The following is a 21843-nucleotide window of genomic DNA, read 5'->3' as shown; positions in this document are numbered from 1 at the left end:
TGTTGTTGCGACACGGACTTATTTTGTTGAAGGACCCATGACGGAAAACGTGCCTTCCTGTCAACCCCGAACCTTTAGGATTAAAATAATATTAAATAAAGAGTAAAGGGCACAACAAACTCATCTAAAATGGCTTTACGGAGCATTAGCGCGTGTAGCTTCTGTCACAGAGTTCTTGTGGTGAAGACAACGTTGCGGGTGAGTGGAAATAGCAGTGTAGCATCTCCGGGGCTAATATTGAGGTCAATGAAGACGAATTTCCCCTCATTTAGGTCAATACTAGTTCGATTTTTATTGTAAAGTCTCGTTTTAATACCCCCTTTTCTTCTGTGGCTTTTAACATCGCTTGAGTTGTGTGTAGCCTCTGTTTCTTTTATTAATATAGTTTTATTTGTTTTAGTTGTAACTTTTAAACCATGTGTTATTGTTTTTATGTGTCTGAGTGCTTCCTGTTTGTCGTTTATTTTCTATTATTTAGAAAATATCAGGTTTATGAAATATGATGTATAAACAAACCGTGTTGGATTGGATAATTTTAGATATAACACCATTTTGATTTGATTTCATTGTCTGTGCCATATAAAGAGTTGACAACATGATAATTCTAATTGCACATTTTAAAAAGCAGTTTACAATAAATTCATATAAGAAAGTATTCTTATTGTGTACAGATATGTGATTTATTTTAGTTCATTACAACAATGATGTACTAAAAGTGGCAAAGCTTACAATGTTACAAAACCAATGTGTAGTAACATTATTAACATTATATTAACATGATAATACCATATTTTTCCCACGTTTTCTTTCTTTATTTTTGCAGGGAATGAGCGCAGCCGCCAAACTTCAGCCTCTGACCGATGTTCTGAAAGGAGAACCTCACAGAAAACACCCCGGAGTCTCAAACCTGAAAACTCTGCGTCTGCCTGACAAACTGCACGCGGCCGCTCGCTCGATCATTCACCGTGAGCGCAAATCATCTTCAGTTTCTCTCACGGCAAAAATGTTCCAAGTTCGATTGGGGCTGCGTTTCTGCACATGATTATGACTTAGTTTAGTGGGAAACTGTGGTAAATATTTAACAACAATCAATAAGCCACCTTCCATCAAAAACGCAGAGACAATTTACAGACAACGGACATAATCTCAGACAATTATATGCAATAATTTGGCAAAATAAAGGTGTTTCTCAGGTATTATTATTCATCAAATCGTAATTATTTTGTAATTCATATGGATTTTGGCCCTTGTTTACAGTATGGTTGCTAGGTCGCATCTGTTGCTCACGTCCAACCTGGAAGTTAACCTCTAAACTTCACCAAAATGGTCAAATTTGTGGGAAAAGGCTGTAAAATTCTTGAGTAAAATCTTAAATATAACGTTTTGTACCACGTTTTAGTGACATGTACACTCTAAATATCTGGAGCGTTTGTCCCCGTAATGGAGAGGTCACAGATGCATGATCTGCGTGCCGGTACACATCATTCTCACGTCTTTTTGAGCAGAAGTCTTCTCTTTATTTGCAGGCGCTCAGATAAAAGGCCTGGACGAGAAGGCGCAGGATCTGGTTCACTTCCTGTGGAGCCGGAAGCGAAAGGTGGAGGACAAAGCGCTGAGGCAGAAGGCGCTGAACCTGGAGCGGGAGCTGTGGAGCAAAGCCACGGAGAACAACAAAGGCGAGTGCGCAGGCGGGGCCGGTCGTGGACGTGTTTATTACGCATGTTATAATCAACGCTTAATACCTGTCTTTATTATACAGGAGCTGACGAACTGCTTTTGGAGGAACGCATCCAGAAGAAAGTGCTGTCGGAGCTGAAGAGAACCACGTACCACTGGAGACAACTGAAGTAAAACACACACGTACTGTTCTTACACGCACTGTAATGTAACACGCCGAGCCAAATACCGTATTACCGTAGCCAAAAAATGCATAATAGAGAAAAAAAAAACATATATAAGTCGCACTGTGTGAAAAAAACAAAAAATAGCACATTTATAAGTCGCACCCCGGCCAAAACTATGAAAAGAGGTGCGACTTACAGTTCGGAACATACGGTATTTCAGCTTTTATATCAAATCAAACTGTTTCTTGTGATTGTTTCTTAAGCGCGACTCTAGAACTGAGGTTAATGGTCGCGCTGTGTCATCTTAAACAATATTTACCAATCATCGCAATAAAAAGGGTTGTAAAGGCTGCATTTAACATTCGACTTAACTTGGTTTTCAGAAAGTTTAAATTTGGTAAAGCCGGTCACAAACCTGAGGAACAGTAACACGTCAAACCATGAGAATTAAACCCAATAATCGTGAATAATCGTGAATAATCGTGAATAATCGTGAGTAATTGTGAGTAAAATGTGCTTGTAGTTTAGTTCCAAGTGTGAACATAACTCTAATGCCATAAATATGAATCCAAATCAAATGTTCTGAATATTTTCTGTGAGTTTTTTCTTTGAGATCTGTAATGACTGTTGCAGGTTCGACGAGGAAATGGGCGTGGTTTACATGGCGGCGCGTTTGGCCGGAGGATACGCCGCCGTGAGGAGAGCGCTCAACGAGGTTCGGACGCAATTTTGTACTTAACGAGATTTTGTCAGAAAATACAAAAGGATCGGTTGATATCTCATTCTGAGCCGGATTTATTCATGTTTTGAATTTTTAGGCCAATTTTCAGTCTGATCTAGTTTACTCAAAAACTAAAAGAACTAAAACATTTCTCTGTACATGTTTTTTGTATCTAATATGTCAACAAAATGAAGCAAGACATTTAAACCTGACATTTTTTCTGATTTAAATGTTCCAAATATGTGTAAATTTGGCCATATTTAACCATCAAACGCCTCATTTTTACATGAAAACACGACACGATGAACATTTTGCAATACATTTTGTTCTGGCATTTATGTGAGTACCTTGGAATAGACCTTAGGGTAAGGTCTTGGTACTGGAGAGGAGAATCTGACCGATAGTCGAACCTCGGATTCAGGAGGAGCAGAGTGTTTTTTGTCCCGGTCGTGGAACACTGGACCAGCTCTATACCCTCCATCGGGTGCTCGAGGGCTCATGGGAGTTTGCCCAACCAGTCCACATGTGCTTTGTGGATCTGGAGAAGGCTTTCGACCGTGTCCCTCGGGGTGTCCTTTGGGGGGTGCTCCGGGAGTACGGGGTCCGGGGCCCTTTGCTCAGGGCTGTCCGGTCCCTGTATGACCGGAGCAGGAGCTGTGTTCGCATTGCCGGCAGTAAGTCAGACCTGTTCCCAGTGCATGTTGGACTCCGCCAGGGCTGCTCTTTGTCACCGGTTCTGTTCATAATTTTTATGGACAGAATTTCTAGGCGCAGTCAGGGGTCGGAGGGTGTCCGGTTTGGGGACCACAGGATTCCATCTCTGCTGTTTGCAGACGATGTTGTCCTGATGGCTCCATCAAACCCGGACCTGCAGCTGCACTGGGACGGTTTGCAGCCGAGTGTGAAGCGGCTGGGATGAGAATCAGCTCCAAATCCGAGGCCATGGTTCTCGACCGGAAAAAGGTGGCTTGCCCTCTCCAGGTGGGTGGGGAGTCCTTGCCCCAAGTGGAGGAGTTCAAGTATCTCGGGGTCTTGTTCACGAGTGAGGGAAGGATGGAGCGTGAGATCGACAGGCGGATCGGTGCAGCGGCTGCAGTGATGCAGTCGCTGCATCGGACCGTTGTGGTAAAGAGGGAGCTGAGCCGAAAGGCAAAGCTCTCTATTTACCGGTCGGTCTACGTTCCTACCCTCACCTATGGTCATGAGCTTTGGGTAGTGACCGAAAGAACAAGATCGCGGATACAAGCGGTCGAAATGAGTTTCCTCCGCCGTGTGGCTGGGCGCTCCCTTAGAGATAAGGTGAGGAGCTCGGCCACACGGGGGGAGCTCGGAGTAGAGCCGCTGCTCCTCCACGTCGAGAGGAGCCAGCTGAGGTGGCTCGGGCATCTGTTTCGGATGCCTCCTGGGCGCCTCCCTCGGGAGGTGTTTCAGGCATGTCCCACCGGGAAGAGGCCCCGGGGAAGACCCAGGACACGCTGGAGAGACTATGTCTCTCGGCTGGCCTGGGAACGCCTCGGGATCCCCCCGGAGGAGTTAGAGGAAGTGTCTGGGGAGGAGGAAGTCTGGGAGTCCCTGCTCAGACTGCTGCCCCCGCGACCCGGCCCCGGATAAAGCGGCAGAAGATGGATGGATGGATTTATGTGAGTGACCGGCAGGACAAGTTTCATCGATATTGCCCTCGCCGATTCATAGAGCAAATAAAATATGTTTATTTCACAGGTTTGAGAGACATTTTAGTTGTTTTGCAGTAAATAAACTCTGCGTCTCGTTTCAGATAAAGACGAGAGACGAGTCCTTCGCTCCAGAGTCGCTCCTGGATTTCGGTTCAGGCCTTGGAACGGTCGCCTGGTGCGTGTTCTTCTTCTTTACCTCTTCTTCCTCTTCTTTACCTCTTCCAGGGCGTCTCACTTGTGTTGGCCAGACTCTTCTTCTTTACCTCTTCATCTTCTTCTTTACCTCTTCCAGGGCGTCTCACTTGTGTTGGCCAGACTCTTCTTCTTTACCTCTTCCTCTTCTTCTTTACCTCTTCCAGGGCGTCTCACTCGTGTTGGCCTGACTCATCTTCTTCTTTACCTCTTCCTCTTCTTTACCTCTTCCAGGGCGTCTCACTTGTGTTGGCCTGACTCATCTTCTTCTTTACCTCTTCCAGGGCGTCTCACTCGTGTTGGCCGGACTCATCTTCTTCTTTACCTCCTCCAGGGCGTCTCACTCGTGTTGGCCTGACTCATCTTCTTCTTTACCTCTTCCAGGGCGTCTCACTTGTGTTGGCCAGACTCTTCTTCTTTACCTCTTCATCTTCTTCACCTCTTCATCTTCTTCTTTACCTCTTCCAGGGCGTCTCACTCGTGTTGGCCGGACTCATCTTCTTCTTTACCTCCTCCAGGGCGTCTCACTCGTGTTGGCTTGACTCATCTTCTTCTTTACCTCCTCCAGGGCGTCTCACTTGTGTTGGCCAGACTCTTCTTCTTTACCTCTTCATCTTCTTCTTTACCTCTTCCAGGGCGTCTCACTTGTGTTGGCCAGATTCTTCTTCTTTACCTCTTCCTCTTCTTCTTTACCTCTTCCAGGGCGTCTCACTCGTGTTGGCCTGACTCATCTTCTTCTTTACCTCTTCCTCTTCTTCTTTACCTCTTCCAGGGCGTCTCACTTGTGTTGGCCTGACTCATCTTCTTCTTTACCTCCTCCAGGGCGTCTCACTCGTGTTGGCCTGACTCATCTTCTTCTTTACCTCCAGGGCGTCTCACTCGTGTTGGCCTGACTCATCTTCTTCTTTACCTCCTCCAGGGCGTCTCACTCGTGTTGGCCGGACTCATCTTCTTCTTTACCTCCTCCAGGGCGTCTCACTCGTGTTGGCCTGACTCATCTTCTTCTTTACCTCCTCCAGGGCGTCTCACTCGTGTTGGCCTGACTCATCTTCTTCTTTACCTCCTCCAGGGCGTCTCACTCGTGTTGGCCTGACTCATCATCTTCTTTACCTCCTCCAGGGCGTCTCACTCGTGTTGGCCTGACTCATCATCCTCTTTACCTCCTCCAGGGCGTCTCATTCGTGTTGGCCTGACTCATCTTCTTCTTTACCTCCTCCAGGGCGTCTCACTCGTGTTGGCCTGACTCATCTTCTTCTTTACCTCCTCCAGGGCGTCTCACTCGTGTTGGCCTGACTCATCATCTTCTTTACCTCCTCCAGGGCGTCTCACTCGTGTTGGCTTGACTCATCTTCTTCTTTACCTCCTCCAGGGCGTCTCACTCGTGTTGGCCTGACTCATCTTCTTCTTTACCTCTTCCAGGGCGTCTCACTTGTGTTGGCCAGACTCTTCTTCTTTACCTCTTCATCTTCTTCACCTCTTCATCTTCTTCTTTACCTCTTCCAGGGCGTCTCACTCGTGTTGGCCGGACTCATCTTCTTCTTTACCTCCTCCAGGGCGTCTCACTCGTGTTGGCTTGACTCATCTTCTTCTTTACCTCCTCCAGGGCGTCTCACTTGTGTTGGCCAGACTCTTCTTCTTTACCTCTTCATCTTCTTCTTTACCTCTTCCAGGGCGTCTCACTTGTGTTGGCCAGATTCTTCTTCTTTACCTCTTCCTCTTCTTCTTTACCTCTTCCAGGGCGTCTCACTCGTGTTGGCCTGACTCATCTTCTTCTTTACCTCTTCCTCTTCTTCTTTACCTCTTCCAGGGCGTCTCACTTGTGTTGGCCTGACTCATCTTCTTCTTTACCTCCTCCAGGGCGTCTCACTCGTGTTGGCCTGACTCATCTTCTTCTTTACCTCCAGGGCGTCTCACTCGTGTTGGCCTGACTCATCTTCTTCTTTACCTCCTCCAGGGCGTCTCACTCGTGTTGGCCGGACTCATCTTCTTCTTTACCTCCTCCAGGGCGTCTCACTCGTGTTGGCCTGACTCATCTTCTTCTTTACCTCCTCCAGGGCGTCTCACTCGTGTTGGCCTGACTCATCTTCTTCTTTACCTCCTCCAGGGCGTCTCACTCGTGTTGGCCTGACTCATCATCTTCTTTACCTCCTCCAGGGCGTCTCACTCGTGTTGGCCTGACTCATCATCCTCTTTACCTCCTCCAGGGCGTCTCATTCGTGTTGGCCTGACTCATCTTCTTCTTTACCTCCTCCAGGGCGTCTCACTCGTGTTGGCCTGACTCATCTTCTTCTTTACCTCCTCCAGGGCGTCTCACTCGTGTTGGCCTGACTCATCATCTTCTTTACCTCCTCCAGGGCGTCTCACTCGTGTTGGCTTGACTCATCTTCTTCTTTACCTCCTCCAGGGCGTCTCACTCGTGTTGGCCTGACTCATCTTCTTCTTTACCTCCTCCAGGGCGTCTCACTCGTGTTGGCTTGACTCATCTTCTTCTTTACCTCCTCCAGGGCGTCTCACTCGTGTTGGCCTGACTCATCTTCTTCTTTACCTCCTCCAGGGCGTCTCACTCGTGTTGGCTTGACTCATCTTCTTTACCTCCTCCAGGGCGTCTCACTCGTGTTGGCTTGACTCATCTTCTTCTTTACCTACTCCAGGGCGTCTCACTCGTGTTGGCTTGACTCATCTTCTTCTTTACCTCCTCCAGGGCGTCTCACTCGTGTTGGCTTGACTCATCTTCTTTACCTACTCCAGGGCGTCTCACTCGTGTTGGCCTGACTCATCTTCTTCTTTACCTCCTCCAGGGCGTCTCACTCGTGTTGGCTTGACTCATCTTCTTCTTTACCTCCTCCAGGGCGTCTCACTCGTGTTGGCCTGAGTCATCTTCTTCTTTACCTCCTCCAGGGCGTCTCACTCGTGTTGGCTTGACTCATCCTCTTCTTTACCTCCTCCAGGGCGTCTCACTCGTGTTGGCCTGACTCATCTTCTTCTTTACCTCCTCCAGGGCGTCTCACTCGTGTTGGCTTGACTCATCTTCTTCTTTACCTCCTCCAGGGCGTCTCACTCGTGTTGGCTTGACTCATCTTCTTCTTTACCTCCTCCAGGGCGTCTCACTCGTGTTGGCTTGACTCATCTTCTTTACCTCCTCCAGGGCGTCTCACTCGTGTTGGCCTGACTCATCTTCTTCTTTACCTCCTCCAGGGCGTCTCACTCGTGTTGGCTTGACTCATCTTCTTTACCTCCTCCAGGGCGTCTCACTCGTGTTGGCCTGACTCATCTTCTTCTTTACCTCCTCCAGGGCGTCTCACTCGTGTTGGCTTGACTCATCTTCTTCTTTACCTCCTCCAGGGCATCTCACTCGTGTTGGCCTGACTCATCTTCTTCTTTACCTCCTCCAGGGCGTCTCACTCGTGTTGGCCTGACTCATCTTCTTCTTTACCTCCTCCAGGGCGTCTCACTCGTGTTGGCTTGACTCATCTTCTTCTTTACCTCCTCCAGGGCGTCTCACTCGTGTTGGCCTGACTCATCTTCTTCTTTACCTCCTCCAGGGCGTCTCACTCGTGTTGGCTTGACTCATCTTCTTTACCTCCTCCAGGGCGTCTCACTTGTGTTGGCTTGACTCATCTTCTTCTTTACCTACTCCAGGGCGTCTCACTCGTGTTGGCTTGACTCATCTTCTTCTTTACCTCCTCCAGGGCGTCTCACTCGTGTTGGCTTGACTCATCTTCTTTACCTCCTCCAGGGCGTCTCACTCGTGTTGGCTTGACTCATCTTCTTTACCTCCTCCAGGGCGTCTCACTCGTGTTGGCCTGACTCATCTTCTTCTTTACCTCCTCCAGGGCGGCTCACTCGTGTTGGCTTGACTCATCTTCTTCTTTACCTGCTCCAGGGCGTCTCACTCGTGTTGGCCTGACTCATCTTCTTCTTTACCTCCTCCAGGGCGTCTCACTCGTGTTGGCTTGACTCATCTTCTTCTTTACCTCCTCCAGGGCGTCTCACTCGTGTTGGCCTGACTCATCTTCTTCTTTACCTCCTCCAGGGCGTCTCACTCGTGTTGGCCTGACTCATCTTCTTCTTTACCTCCTCCAGGGCGTCTCACTCGTGTTGGCTTGACTCATCTTCTTCTTTACCTCCTCCAGGGCGTCTCACTCGTGTTGGCCTGAGTCATCTTCTTCTTTACCTCCTCCAGGGCGTCTCACTCGTGTTGGCTTGACTCATCCTCTTCTTTACCTCCTCCAGGGCGTCTCACTCGTGTTGGCCTGACTCATCTTCTTCTTTACCTCCTCCAGGGCGTCTCACTCGTGTTGGCTTGACTCATCTTCTTCTTTACCTCCTCCAGGGCGTCTCACTCGTGTTGGCTTGACTCATCTTCTTCTTTACCTCCTCCAGGGCGTCTCACTCGTGTTGGCTTGACTCATCTTCTTTACCTCCTCCAGGGCGTCTCACTCGTGTTGGCCTGACTCATCTTCTTCTTTACCTCCTCCAGGGCGTCTCACTCGTGTTGGCTTGACTCATCTTCTTCTTTACCTCCTCCAGGGCATCTCACTCGTGTTGGCCTGACTCATCTTCTTCTTTACCTCCTCCAGGGCGTCTCACTCGTGTTGGCCTGACTCATCTTCTTCTTTACCTCCTCCAGGGCGTCTCACTCGTGTTGGCTTGACTCATCTTCTTCTTTACCTCCTCCAGGGCGTCTCACTCGTGTTGGCCTGACTCATCTTCTTCTTTACCTCCTCCAGGGCGTCTCACTCGTGTTGGCTTGACTCATCTTCTTTACCTCCTCCAGGGCGTCTCACTTGTGTTGGCTTGACTCATCTTCTTCTTTACCTACTCCAGGGCGTCTCACTCGTGTTGGCTTGACTCATCTTCTTCTTTACCTCCTCCAGGGCGTCTCACTCGTGTTGGCTTGACTCATCTTCTTTACCTCCTCCAGGGCGTCTCACTCGTGTTGGCTTGACTCATCTTCTTTACCTCCTCCAGGGCGTCTCACTCGTGTTGGCCTGACTCATCTTCTTCTTTACCTCCTCCAGGGCGGCTCACTCGTGTTGGCTTGACTCATCTTCTTCTTTACCTGCTCCAGGGCGTCTCACTCGTGTTGGCCTGACTCATCTTCTTCTTTACCTCCTCCAGGGCGTCTCACTCGTGTTGGCTTGACTCATCTTCTTCTTTACCTCCTCCAGGGCGTCTCACTCGTGTTGGCCTGACTCATCTTCTTCTTTACCTCCTCCAGGGCGTCTCACTCGTGTTGGCCTGACTCATCTTCTTCTTTACCTCCTCCAGGGCGTCTCACTCGTGTTGGCCGGACTCGTTGAAGGAGATGGTCTGTGTGGACAGCTCTGGGCCCATGAACAGTGTGGCCGAGCGGCTGCTCAAAGGTAAAACTCACAGAAACATGTCAAATCTGAATAAAATACAACATTCTGCACATTTTAGGATGTTTCTTAACTGTGGACGTAATAAAACCGTTCTGAGACTCGTCGTTTTAGAGAAATTGGCGGGAAAACGACAGAAATCGGGGGCGGATCAGATGAACCCACACTTTTATCTAACTCTTAGTTAATAGTTTCTGTCTTTAGGTGACGAGGAAACACAAGAGCCACACTTGAAACACGTCTATTTCCGTCAGTTCCTCCCGGTTACTCCAAAAGTAAGAGCCTTTCCAAACCTGCACCCGATTATTAGAATGTTTGTGTGATTGTTTGTGCTGTTTGTCCAGGTGCAGTTTGATCTGGTTGCCGCGGCGTTCACACTCTCTGAACTCGCCAAAGCGTCCGACAGAGAAGACGTTGTGTTCACTCTGTGGAGGAAGACGCACAAATACCTGGTGTGTGACTGCACTGAACACACTTGTACTTTTATTATACTTTTATATCTGTTTTAAACTCATGACTACGTCTGGAGCCAGCAGGGGGCGATAGAGAGCAGATCTGTGTCATGTGCAGCTAGTCCAAGTTTCAGACTTTCCATACATTTTATTTTATATTTCTGCGATTTGACATTTGACATTTATATATTTTAGAATCTAAATCAGGAGGATTCAACCTGACGAGGCGCGTTAACTACGATTTTAACGATGACGAGCACGATTATGCTTTTGTCTGCACTATATTTATTATCTATGACGGCTGTGAATAAGCAGTTAAGGACATTTTTTAATTTAATTGTTTTTTTTATTTTATTGTTGTTTGTTTTTATTTTGCTTGTTTTTATTTTAATTTTGTTTGTTTTTTATTTTAAATGTTGTTTGTTTGTTTTATTATTATTATTATTATTTTTGATTCAATTTTGTTTGATTTTTTAATTAAATTTTTGATATACATTTACACCGAACAAAAAACACGACCACACAAAGAGCAAGAAGGGGGGAAATTAACAACAAATTATTATTTAGAAAAAATAACAATTAAATAATAAGAATTATTAATAATAATAATAAAATAAAAGATAATAACAATAGCACAATATGACAAAACATAAATGAAATTACAGCACAACAGGACTGACATTTTCGACACAAAAGAACTGCACTTTTTTATTAAACTTATTCACTTATTCAGAAGTGCTAGAGTTATCAACAGGCTGTAGTACAAGTACTTTTTATATTTACACTCTACAAACACTGGCTCCTAGTGACTGTTTTTAGACTTAAAACTTTAATAAATCAGTCTTAGAATTGGACGCCATCAAATCCTTCTGTTGGTTCTGTCAGAATCCACTTTGAGTTTGGTGTTTAGGAGCCAAGATAAGATAAGATCAGCTTTATTTGTCTGCTGCTGCTTTAAGGGCAGATCTTTATGTCGTGGAATAAATTAAAACGATGAGAACAAAGCAGATCAGACAGTCGTGTTGTCTCCATGTCAAAGTCGAGGGAGAGAACTGACCAAAAGCGCTGACTGAACGTGTTCTTCCTGCAGTTTCTTGTAACTGTTTCGTTTGTGTGTTTGTTTGGCAGGTGCTGGTGGAAAACGGGACCAAAGAAGGTCATCAGATGCTCATGGAGGCCAGAGACGCTTTGCTAAACGTGTGTGACTCACAACCAGGACACCAGAAACGTGTCGGAAATGAATAAACGCACATCAAAACGCAACTTCACTGTCATTTCACGTCATGTTTTTAATATAAAACTTAATATTTGAACAGTTTAAAGCTGAATTTAGTCACTTCAAAACCTCGCGATGAGACTTTCTGTGGCACCTTTTTTCATAGTTTTGGCCGGGGTGCGACTTATACTTATATTTATACTTATATACTTATACTCCAGTGCAACTTATATATGTTTTTTTCTTCTCTATTATGCATTTTTTGGCTGGTGCAACTTATAGTCCGGGGAAAAAATACGCGTACATGGCAAGAATTAAACTCAGGGGGCCAAAAGTTTAAAATCTATGCACAAAAAACTACAATTACAGACAAAAATGTACTTTCAATGTCTGTAAACAATGAAAAAACATGACGCGTGCGTTTTTATTCTTCCAGAAACAAGAGAAGTTTGTCCTGGACTCCAGACCGGCCTCAGTGTTCGCTCCTGTACGTGAAGAGCAGGTTTATTTAGTGTGTACTTTTTAAACGCTCTCTCCATTTCCTGTAATAACCAGGTGTTTTTCTCGCAGTGTCCTCATGATGTCGCGTGTCCCAAACTGGCCCAGAAACCACTTCTTCCCTGTAGTTTCCAACAGCGATACCACACGCTGTCCCTGCCCGGGGTGAGACAAAGACACGAGACAACACGAGACAACACGAGACAACACGAGACCCAAGACACAAGACACAGACACAGACCACTTACAGGAGACATATTGTGCTTTTCCAGGTTCTTAGTATTGAACTATGACATAAATAGCCCAACATTTTACATTTTGTTCATTGTTCATTTAATTGTGATAAGCCCCGCCTCTTCACAGTGATAAGCCCCGCCTCTTCACAGTGATAAGCCCCGCCTCTTTACAGTGATAAGCCCCGCCTCTTTACAGTGATAAGCCCCGCCTCTTTACAGTGATAAGCCCTGCCTCTTTACAGTGATAAGCCCTGCCTCTTCACAGTGATAAGCCCCGCCTCTTCACAGTGATAAGCCCCGCCTCTTCACAGTGATAAGCCCCGCCTCTTTACAGTGATAAGCCCCGCCTCTTTACAGTGATAAGCCCTGCCTCTTCACAGTGATAAGCCCCGCCTCTTCACAGTGATAAGCCCCGCCTCTTCACAGTGATAAGCCCCGCCTCTTTACAGTGATAAGCCCCGCCTCTTTACAGTGATAAGCCCTGCCTCTTCACAGTGATAAGCCCCGCCTCTTCACAGTGATAAGCCCCGCCTCTTCACAGTGATAAGCCCCGCCTCTTTACAGTGATAAGCCCCGCCTCTTTACAGTGATAAGCCCCGCCTCTTTACAGTGATAAGCCCCGCCTCTTCACAGTGATAAGCCCCGCCTCTTCACAGTGATAAGCCCCGCCTCTTTACAGTGATAAGCCCCGCCTCTTTACAGTGATAAGCCCTGCCTCTTCACAGTGATAAGCCCCGCCTCTTCACAGTGATAAGCCCCGCCTCTTTACAGTGATAAGCCCTGCCTCTTCACAGTGATAAGCCCCGCCTCTTTACAGTGATAAGCCCTGCCTCTTCACAGTGATAAGCCCCGCCTCTTCACAGTGATAAGCCCCGCCTCTTTACAGTGATAAGCCCCGCCTCTTCACAGTGATAAGCCCCGCCTCTTTACAGTGATAAGCCCTGCCTCTTCACAGTGATAAGCCCCGCCTCTTCACAGTGATAAGCCCCGCCTCTTTACAGTGATAAGCCCCGCCTCTTCACAGTGATAAGCCCCGCCTCTTTATAGTGATAAGCCCCGCCTCTTCACAGTGATAAGCCCCGCCTCTTTATAGTGATAAGCCCCGCCTCTTCACAGTGATAAGCCCCGCCTCTTCACAGTGATAAGCCCCGCCTCTTTACAGTGATAAGCCCCGCCTCTTCACAGTGATAAGCCCCGCCTCTTCACAGTGATAAGCCCCGCCTCTTTACAGTGATAAGCCCCGCCTCTTCACAGTGATAAGCCCCGCCTCTTTACAGTGATAAGCCCTGCCTCTTCACAGTGATAAGCCCCGCCTCTTCACAGTGATAAGCCCCGCCTCTTTACAGTGATAAGCCCCGCCTCTTCACAGTGATAAGCCCCGCCTCTTTATAGTGATAAGCCCCGCCTCTTCACAGTGATAAGCCCCGCCTCTTTATAGTGATAAGCCCCGCCTCTTCACAGTGATAAGCCCCGCCTCTTCACAGTGATAAGCCCCGCCTCTTTATAGTGATAAGCCCCGTCTCCTCACAGTGATAAGCCCCGCCTCTTCACTGTGATAAGCCCCGCCTCTTTACAGTGATAAGCCCTGCCTCTTCACAGTGATAAGCCCCGCCTCTTTACAGTGATAAGCCCTGCCTCTTCACTGTGATAAGCCCCGCCTCTTTACAGTGATAAGCCCTGCCTCTTCACAGTGATAAGCCCCGCCTCTTCACAGTGATAAGCCCCGCCTCTTTACAGTGATAAGCCCCGCCTCTTCACTGTGATAAGCCCCGCCTCTTTACAGTGATAAGCCCTGCCTCTTCACAGTGATAAGCCCCGCCTCTTTACAGTGATAAGCCCTGCCTCTTCACTGTGATAAGCCCCGCCTCTTTACAGTGATAAGCCCTGCCTCTTCACAGTGATAAGCCCCGTCTCTTCACAGTGATAAGCCCCGCCTCTTCACAGTGATAAGCCCCGCCTCTTCACAGTAATGAGGTCCGCTTATGCAATATATATCCGTCAGAAATTATTAGATATAAATTAGAAATGTTCGGCAGGCCAGATTAAAACGCCTGGGGGGCCAGATTCAGCCCGCGGGCCACCAGTTTGACACCTGTGTAGTAAAAGCAAGACTGTTGTTCGATCGCTTTAGTCCTCACGTGACACTGTTTGGTACAGTGTTTACCTGTTTTAGTTCCGGTTTAGTCCTAATTCTGACGTGGTTTGTGTTGTTTTTGTTGCAGCAAATCAATCATCTGACAGAGAAGTTTAGTTACGTGATTCTTACTCGAGCTGCTCCCGGAGACTCTTCAGTGAACCCGGGACTAAAGCCTGGTCTGGACTCTGGTCTGGACTCTGGTCTGGACTCTGGTCTGGACTCTGGTCTGGACTCTGGTCTGGACTCTGGTCTGGACTCTGGTCTGGACTGGGCCCGGCTCATCGCTCCGGTGCAGCCTCGGACTCGACATGTTCACTGCAGAATGTGCTGCTCAGACGGACAGTTGCATCACATGATCGTGACTCCCAGAAAACACGGCAGGTGAGAGCATTTCAACATTTCATCATTTTTATCATCAAGTTTCTTCGCCGCACATTTTGCCAAGAAATTAAAAAAAAATCCTTATGAGTGGGGGCCACAACATTTAGTTCTTCCAAAATCTATGAAATTTGGCACAAAATTCCATTTTGGCATCCTGATCAAAATGAGACCCATGTCATATTTGTTACGGCGTAGTCGTAGCGATGACAGAAACCTCCCATGTTATTCCAGTGGGGAAATCGCCAGATCTGTGAAATTTGAACATGCTGAGACTTTTACAAACTCCTCCAAAGGCATTATCCCAATTAACCTAACATTTGGTGAAACTAATCTTCAGTGGCTCATCAAGAGTTATCAAAATGTTTCTTTTAAAAATCAGACTTTGTTTAGTGGAGCCACAAACTTTTCCCTTCATATGTAAAGCAAAGGGAAGGATTCAGCAGTAGGTGTAATAAAAGGAAAATTGGCTCTCTTTGCCGATCATTGCCGCTTGCGGCTATATTGTTGATCATGATTATGTGTACTTGTATACATCTGCCGTATACTTTGTGCAGGGATGTTTACAGATGCGCTCGCAGCAGTGACTGGGGCGACCGAGTGCCACTGGTTCAAACGACAGAAGAAGACGGTGAATCTTGAGGACGATCGACCCAGAGCGTGACAAACGTGGAAGAATCATTTATACGAGTCTCAAAACTGAACGTGCTTTGATCACTGGAACAGAAGAAACTTGACATTAAAATCTCCTACAAACTTAATGTTTATTGTTCTTTCAGTAAACTAAGGAGTAGGAAAAGTAGCGGATGTTACTAGAAAATACTTGCAATGAATTTAATCTACATTTTCTAATAATATCTAGCGAAATACATTCAAATAAGAATGAATAGCTTGATATTTTTCCATCCTAAAACGTGTTCGTTGAGGTTTAATTATAAAACAATTTTAAAATGGATCACATAAGTGCGGAAAAATCACCAGTTTTTGAAGGTTTGAATCACGTTTTTATTTGTAATCCGCTTTTTGTGACTATTTTGTTCACTCGAAATGACACACTCGATATTCGTCATTCCCTGCATGTCCTCCCTTCTCTCATCCCCATTTCACGCTCATCTGTCCAATAAAGCCTGCTGTATAAATAAAGTTATAGGTGCAAGTTGTATGCAGTTATTTTTAATATTTTATTGTCACCAAAACAAACAAAAAAACATTTACTCAAAGTGTGTTTTTGCAGTTCACAACTCATGGCAGCTTAAATAATGAAAATAATAATTTTACTAATTATTTTCCGGACTATAAGTCACACTTTTTTTTCATAGTTTTGGCCAGGGTGCGATTTATACTTATATACTTATACTCCGGAGCGACTTATGTGTGATATTATTTGTTATTTTCACACTTGCAACTGCATTTCATACTCCAGTGTGACTTGTATATGTTTTTTCTTCTCTATTATGCATTTTTTGGCCAGTGCGACTTATACTCCAGAAAATACGGTAATCATAATAATAACACAACACAAGTTTTCTAGACCTTCAAAGTTCCCTCTAAATTTGGTAGATTATTTATTCCCTGCTTTAAGGCTCCAGTCCCTTGATCCGACCACATTCACTCACACAAACGCGCTCATGAACGAGGCGTGGGGAAAGTGCTTTGCCCAAGGACACAACGGCAGCATCCAAGACGTACAAAAGAAGCGATCATTACGGTAAAACATTCGTCGTATTGCGTTTTCTTTCACTCGTGTCGCCCTGAAACGAGTCCATTGAGGAACTGCAACTAAGCCACGGCGAGTTAGCGCGACACCCACTTTTATAAACGGATAAACGTGCAGTTCCTTGAGTGAATTTACACATGATTATTATTATATTTCAAGAGTGTTTTGGCCTAAGTCCTGAAGAAAAGTGGGAACGTGCTGTACGGTTTGAGCTAACCCACGATCTCCTTCAGCGCCGAGGTCAAATCCGGATACTTGTACTGATACCCCGCCTCTAGAGTCCTTTTCGGGATGACCTTTTGACCCTGCGTCAGCACCACGGCGCGTTCGGACCCCAGCGCGGCGTTCATTACAAACGCCGGCACGGGAAAGAGCGTCGGCCGCCGCAGGGTCCGGCCGAACGTTTTGGTGAAGTCGTGGTTGGTGTCGAGCGACGGGGCCACGCCGTTGTACACCTGCTGCGGCGAGGCGGCGGCGGGCGGGGCTTCTGCCGGTTCCGCCTCCAGCAGGTGGGCGATGATTCCCGCCAGGTCCGCCACGTGTATCCACGGGAACGCCTGGCTGCCCGAGCCCAGGGTGCCGCCCACGCCGAGCCAGAAGGGGAGCCACATCTGTTTGATGGCGCCGCCGTCTCGACCCAGGACCGCGCCTGGAGGAGGAGGAGGAGGAGCTTTAAAGTCTGTGATTGTTCGGAATGCTAATGCTAATGCTCTGTTAATGAGGTCGGACAGTGGTGGTTTGTGACGGAAACAAATTTAAGAAAAAATAATACCGGGCCGGACCACCGCTTGTCTCGTCGCCGTGGCCACGTCCTCCGGTAGCGCGGCGGCCGCCTCCCACTCCTGCACCAGTTTAGAGAGCAGGTCGAACGGCGTCCAGGCGCTGTCCTCGGTGTACTGCTCCGTGAGGCTCGGGCGGTAACAGGCTGCGAGAAGGAAACACGCCACACGTCACACGTACACGACTGTCAGTGTGTTTGTTTACCTTTATTTAAGACGTGCACAAAGAAGATAAACATTCACACGTCGACACTAAACAAGTCATAGAACAAAATGTGAAAAACAACTGCATTTAGAAGCATTTACGCCCTTTGTTTTATTTAGTTTTTTGTGTGTGAGTGAAAACGCCACAAATTTTAGATTTTTTTGGACGATTGATTAAAAAGGCTAAAATGGCTTGATTTTGCTTCTAAAACTGTCACTATTATTATTTTTATTATTTATTATTACTATTTTTTGGTTCTATAATTTTATTGCAACTTGACAATGTTGAAATCAATGTCGAGATCGTTTATAGTAAAAAATAAATGCTGCAAAAAGAGCTAATACGGTGACGTCATACGGTTCCCCATAGCGGCCATTTTAAAAGGGGCACGCGATATACTAGCAACCACCACGACTGCATCCTTTTCTACAGCATAATGAGCTACGAATACTTTGATTCTTTAGACGATAACGGCAAAACTAAGGTACACGACAAAGCTCTCATTCCTTGGTCTGACAACAGAACGATGTCCTCACAGAACGATGTCCTCACAGAACGATGTCCTAACGGAACGATGTCCTAACGGAACGATGTCCTAACAGAGCAATGTCCTAACAGAACGCAGTTTTTTGGCATTTTGACCTCATTTATCCTGGATATCATATGTAGTAGACGTGCTGTTGTGCCCCTTTCAAAATGGCGGACTCGGTTGCTACAGTGCAAGTTCCCGGATGTGCGAACGCATGTATTAAAAACAATGAAAACGCGATGATGTAAATGGTCAAATAAGGAAATGAAGTGACATTTCGGGGTCAAGTCTGAAAAACTATGAGTCAATAAATAAGACTGAACTGTTTGAACTGTAACGACTCAAATCAAACAATAAAACCAGAGAAGAGCCCGAATCGACCACAACATGGATCAAACTAAGTTATTACAGCCGTAAATCAACATTTGAATGAATTTCTGTTTTTGTTGTCATTAGCTCCACGTAGACGTTAGCAACATTAGCATAACCGAGCATTTGTAACTGCAGTGGCTTAACAGCAGCACAGGAGCAGGTTCACAAACAGCAGGGGGCAGTAGAGAGTAGCTAAAGAGAAAATAACACCATTTTAGCTGTCGGATGTAAAACGCAGGAGCAGACGTGTCGGACTGTCAAACTCGGATAAACTTCTGAAATGTCGCCCGAGTTTCCAAATTGGAATTCTGAGACGTGAGAGTTTTCCAAAGTGAATTTACAAGTCGAAACTCGAAAAATCCCACCGCCGACGACAAACGGAACACGTCATCCATAATTTCGTCATCATAAAGCACTGTACGCACCGACTCCGGACACGAGGACCCAGGAGCGCGGCGGGCTCGGCGACGCCGCGATGGCGCTGGACAGGGCTCTGGTCGTGTCGATCCGACTGGAGAACAGGTCCTTCTTATAACTGTCGTTCCACCTGCACGAGAAAGAGACGTGTTATTGAAAGTGTGCGCGACGCGGTTTAGCCACGACGCGGTTTAGCCACGACGCGGTTTAGCCACGACGCGGTTTAGCCACGATGTGCACGACGCGGTTGTATTTTGACTCACCATCGAAGCGGATTCAAGAGGTTTTCTCCGGCCAAATTCACAGCTCCGTCACAAGCAGGAAGTCCACTGGACTCCAACTCTTTCTGAAGAACAACAAACAAACAATTGGTAATAAATGATGGCAGATTAAACTGTGTAAACGGTTCCTACCCATGTGATCTTGCCGGTGCCAGGCTGTCGGGAAATCACGGTGACCTCGTGACCTTTGCTTTTCAGCAGACGAGTCAACTCTCGGCCCACGAAGCCGGAACCGCCTCCTGCGACAAACCAACGTAAAGAATAAAAGCGGCGGGCACCAGCTTCTAATATTTTTTTATATTTTTGTTGTCATGATTTAGTTCTACGTTTAAACAACCATCATAGAATTAAACTGCGTATTTAAGCAGAAACAAGAACATCGAGGATAAGTTCCTTTTTTCTGCAGAATCTGGCGCTAAAATAGTGACTTACGTGTTGACAATGATCACGATCTTACCTTTTTATGTCACGATAAATGATAATATTGTTTTTTAACCCGGGGCTACAGGGGGCGCCAGAGTGTGCACGCTGAAAAGACATAATATTTTTCGTCTCTCTCTGGACCCTCCCCCCCTCAAAAGACTTAAAAAAAAATGTCTGGCTTCACATAAAATTTTACGCGTTGATAAAACGATAGTAGCTTGATGGACCCTGCTCACCTCTAGTGAACATCCCTGAACATCCTTTGGTAAGTTTATATTTAGAAGTTATGAACTCTCCAACTAATGTCACCTGTCGCGCATGTTTGTTTACTTAATCCACATGGTCCACGGGCCCTAGGGGCCCTAGGGGCCCTACGGCACATCCCATTCAACCCAAACTGTGAGATGACCACATTGAGATGGTCTCAAGAGGATGAGAGAGTGAGTTTCTTGTCAATTGCCTGAGTTACCTTAGACATGTCAGAATGACAGAAGCAGTTCACGTGCTTTTGTCTCAGTGAGAATCTCACGTCTTCTGTGATTGGCCGAAACCTCATGTGGGTTTGTTTTGTTTCCTTCTTCTGGTCAGTGAGTAGCACGTTACCAGAGCAAAATCTCTTGATCATTTGCTGCGCCGCGTCTTGCAGCAAAAAAGCTTTTCCAACTTTTCTGGACCAGCCGCGTTGGCGATGGCGACGCCCGCCCCACCCCTTGCGCGGGCCACGGCGCGCCGTGCTCCCCCGTGCACTCCCCGTAGCACCCGCGCACGCACCTGCCCCGCTCCTTGCACTCACCCGCGTACTCCGCGCACGCACTCGCCACCTATGTTGGCCTAATGCTCGTTGCAGTTTTTTAGCATTTCAAAACAATTACTGCCACAACGATGTATTGAAGCTTCAAAACAACAAAGAGACGAAATGTAGGTTCAACCCCCCAAGACGAAAAATATTACGTCTTTTCAGCTTCAGCCCATTTTGAGATGATCCCTAAGGACTTGGAAGAGTGCTGTCTTTGCCCCGCTGTGATGCTCTGGTTCAACCTCAGGAAGTTTGCCTAGAATGTTCCCAAGTAAAGCATTAAACCAGTCCATCTCAGTGAGGACGAGTGCCAGGCCAGGTTACAGGACAGGTCAGCTCTATGGAGAGGCGAGCCTGCTCATACTCATGAATGAAGGTCATACATGTGCAACATTTCGGGCATCTCCACCAGAAAAGTTACATGAAACACCTTTAAGGAGCTTTGCAGTAGTCTAGGTTTTAAGTGAAGGCCATTTTAAGTAGTTTTATGAAGTTAATTTACAACTAAACAGAATAACTTGAAAAATTGCAGAAATGTCAAAAAAAATCACAATATCCTTTTCAAATAAAGTAATGCATTATAATGTAGATTACTGAAGAATATCTGATGTCCCGTTGTTAAAATGTAGTGTAAAATCATAATTAAACCTAAAGCGTGTGGACATTAGCACGTTACGTTGACCTTTCTCCCTCGCGCTAACACACGCGCTGAATAACGTCCCGCGAGCTAAACTGAGTCACAAGACGAACACGTACCGATTAAAACCCTCATGTCCGTGATATGAGCCGCGTGTTTGTGGCTGACGCGGCGCGGCCTGGAACATGGACAGACAACCGACAGAAAAGCGGTTTGTGTAAGTGTTTACACGTGTTTTGGGCTTCACCGGACGCCGTAGGGAAATGCGCGCTCGCTATTGGTCCGTTTTGAAGCGGAAGTAAATAACGCTAGAGGAAGATTGGTTTGTATCATGGATCTATGGTTAGAATCGCTAGAGGAACGCGCCGCAGTAAAAAGAACCAGTTACAGCGCCAAAATTATACGTTGATAAAATTATAAACATGTTACTTTTGGAGAAAAACAATTTTCCAGTCCCGCACTACAGTTGGTTTTTATTTTATAGTTCAATGTAATTTCTTACGTTTATTTTTTTTTTCCCTTCAATAAAAATATACAAATTTGTTAAAAATGCTTTAATAGTGAGCTCAAGTTTAAAATTTCAGTGTATTAAAATACTTAATGTAGCAAAAAACATTCCTTAGACATGTAGATCATTCTTATTCACAAAGTATTTTTAAGCCTTGTGTAAGAATTACCAAGAATGTGATGAGACTGAGACGAAAGGTTCAAACGCTTTATTCTTTAACAAAAATCTCAATTACAACAAATGCCACAATGCGTTCCAATATCCTGGTCATTTCACTTGGTAAGACGCGCCACCATATTGCGAGGGTCAAACACCTCGTCAGCGTGGAGCCATGTACACACCTTCCACTGGCCGTAGTTAAGATCAAAGCTTTGGGTTTTCCTGTAACACAAAAAGGGGAAGAGGTCACCATCGTAGTCAGATTTACAGGTCGAGCTTCAAAAAACGTGGGATCAGATAAACGCTTCGG

At 46.3% G+C, this 21843-nt stretch overlaps 2 protein-coding genes across 2 annotated transcripts; one reads left to right on the top strand and one right to left on the bottom strand.

Moving 5' to 3' along the window:
• The first annotated feature begins 19 nt into the window (after positions 1-19).
• mettl17 (methyltransferase like 17) lies at positions 20-15834 on the top strand. The gene is made up of 14 exons (XM_072440635.1): positions 20-198; positions 824-965; positions 1527-1676; positions 1760-1847; positions 2478-2559; positions 4340-4413; positions 9702-9796; positions 9998-10068; positions 10138-10245; positions 11374-11442; positions 11898-11948; positions 12032-12124; positions 14418-14713; positions 15268-15834. The coding sequence occupies exons 1-14, from the start codon at positions 130-132 to the stop codon at positions 15350-15352; spliced, it is 1473 nt and encodes a 490-aa protein (XP_072296736.1). The 5' UTR covers positions 20-129; the 3' UTR covers positions 15353-15834.
• Positions 15744-21098, bottom strand: sdr39u1 (short chain dehydrogenase/reductase family 39U, member 1). The gene is made up of 6 exons (XM_072440636.1): positions 20986-21098; positions 19143-19249; positions 18993-19075; positions 18738-18859; positions 17200-17352; positions 15744-17076 (listed from the first exon to the last, which is right to left on the bottom strand). The coding sequence occupies exons 1-6, from the start codon at positions 20999-21001 to the stop codon at positions 16640-16642; spliced, it is 918 nt and encodes a 305-aa protein (XP_072296737.1). The 5' UTR covers positions 21002-21098; the 3' UTR covers positions 15744-16639.
• Between the last annotated feature and the right edge of the window lie 745 nt (positions 21099-21843).

The sequence above is a fragment of the Eucyclogobius newberryi genome, unplaced genomic scaffold, assembly GCF_026437365.1.
Source record: "Eucyclogobius newberryi isolate DKJ021-1_F unplaced genomic scaffold, fEucNew1.0.hap1 SCAF_12, whole genome shotgun sequence".
Taxonomy (NCBI): Eukaryota; Metazoa; Chordata; class Actinopteri; order Gobiiformes; family Gobiidae; genus Eucyclogobius; species Eucyclogobius newberryi.
The sequence above is the reverse complement of the archived record's forward strand: the minus strand, read 5'-3'. Positions and strand labels throughout refer to the sequence as shown.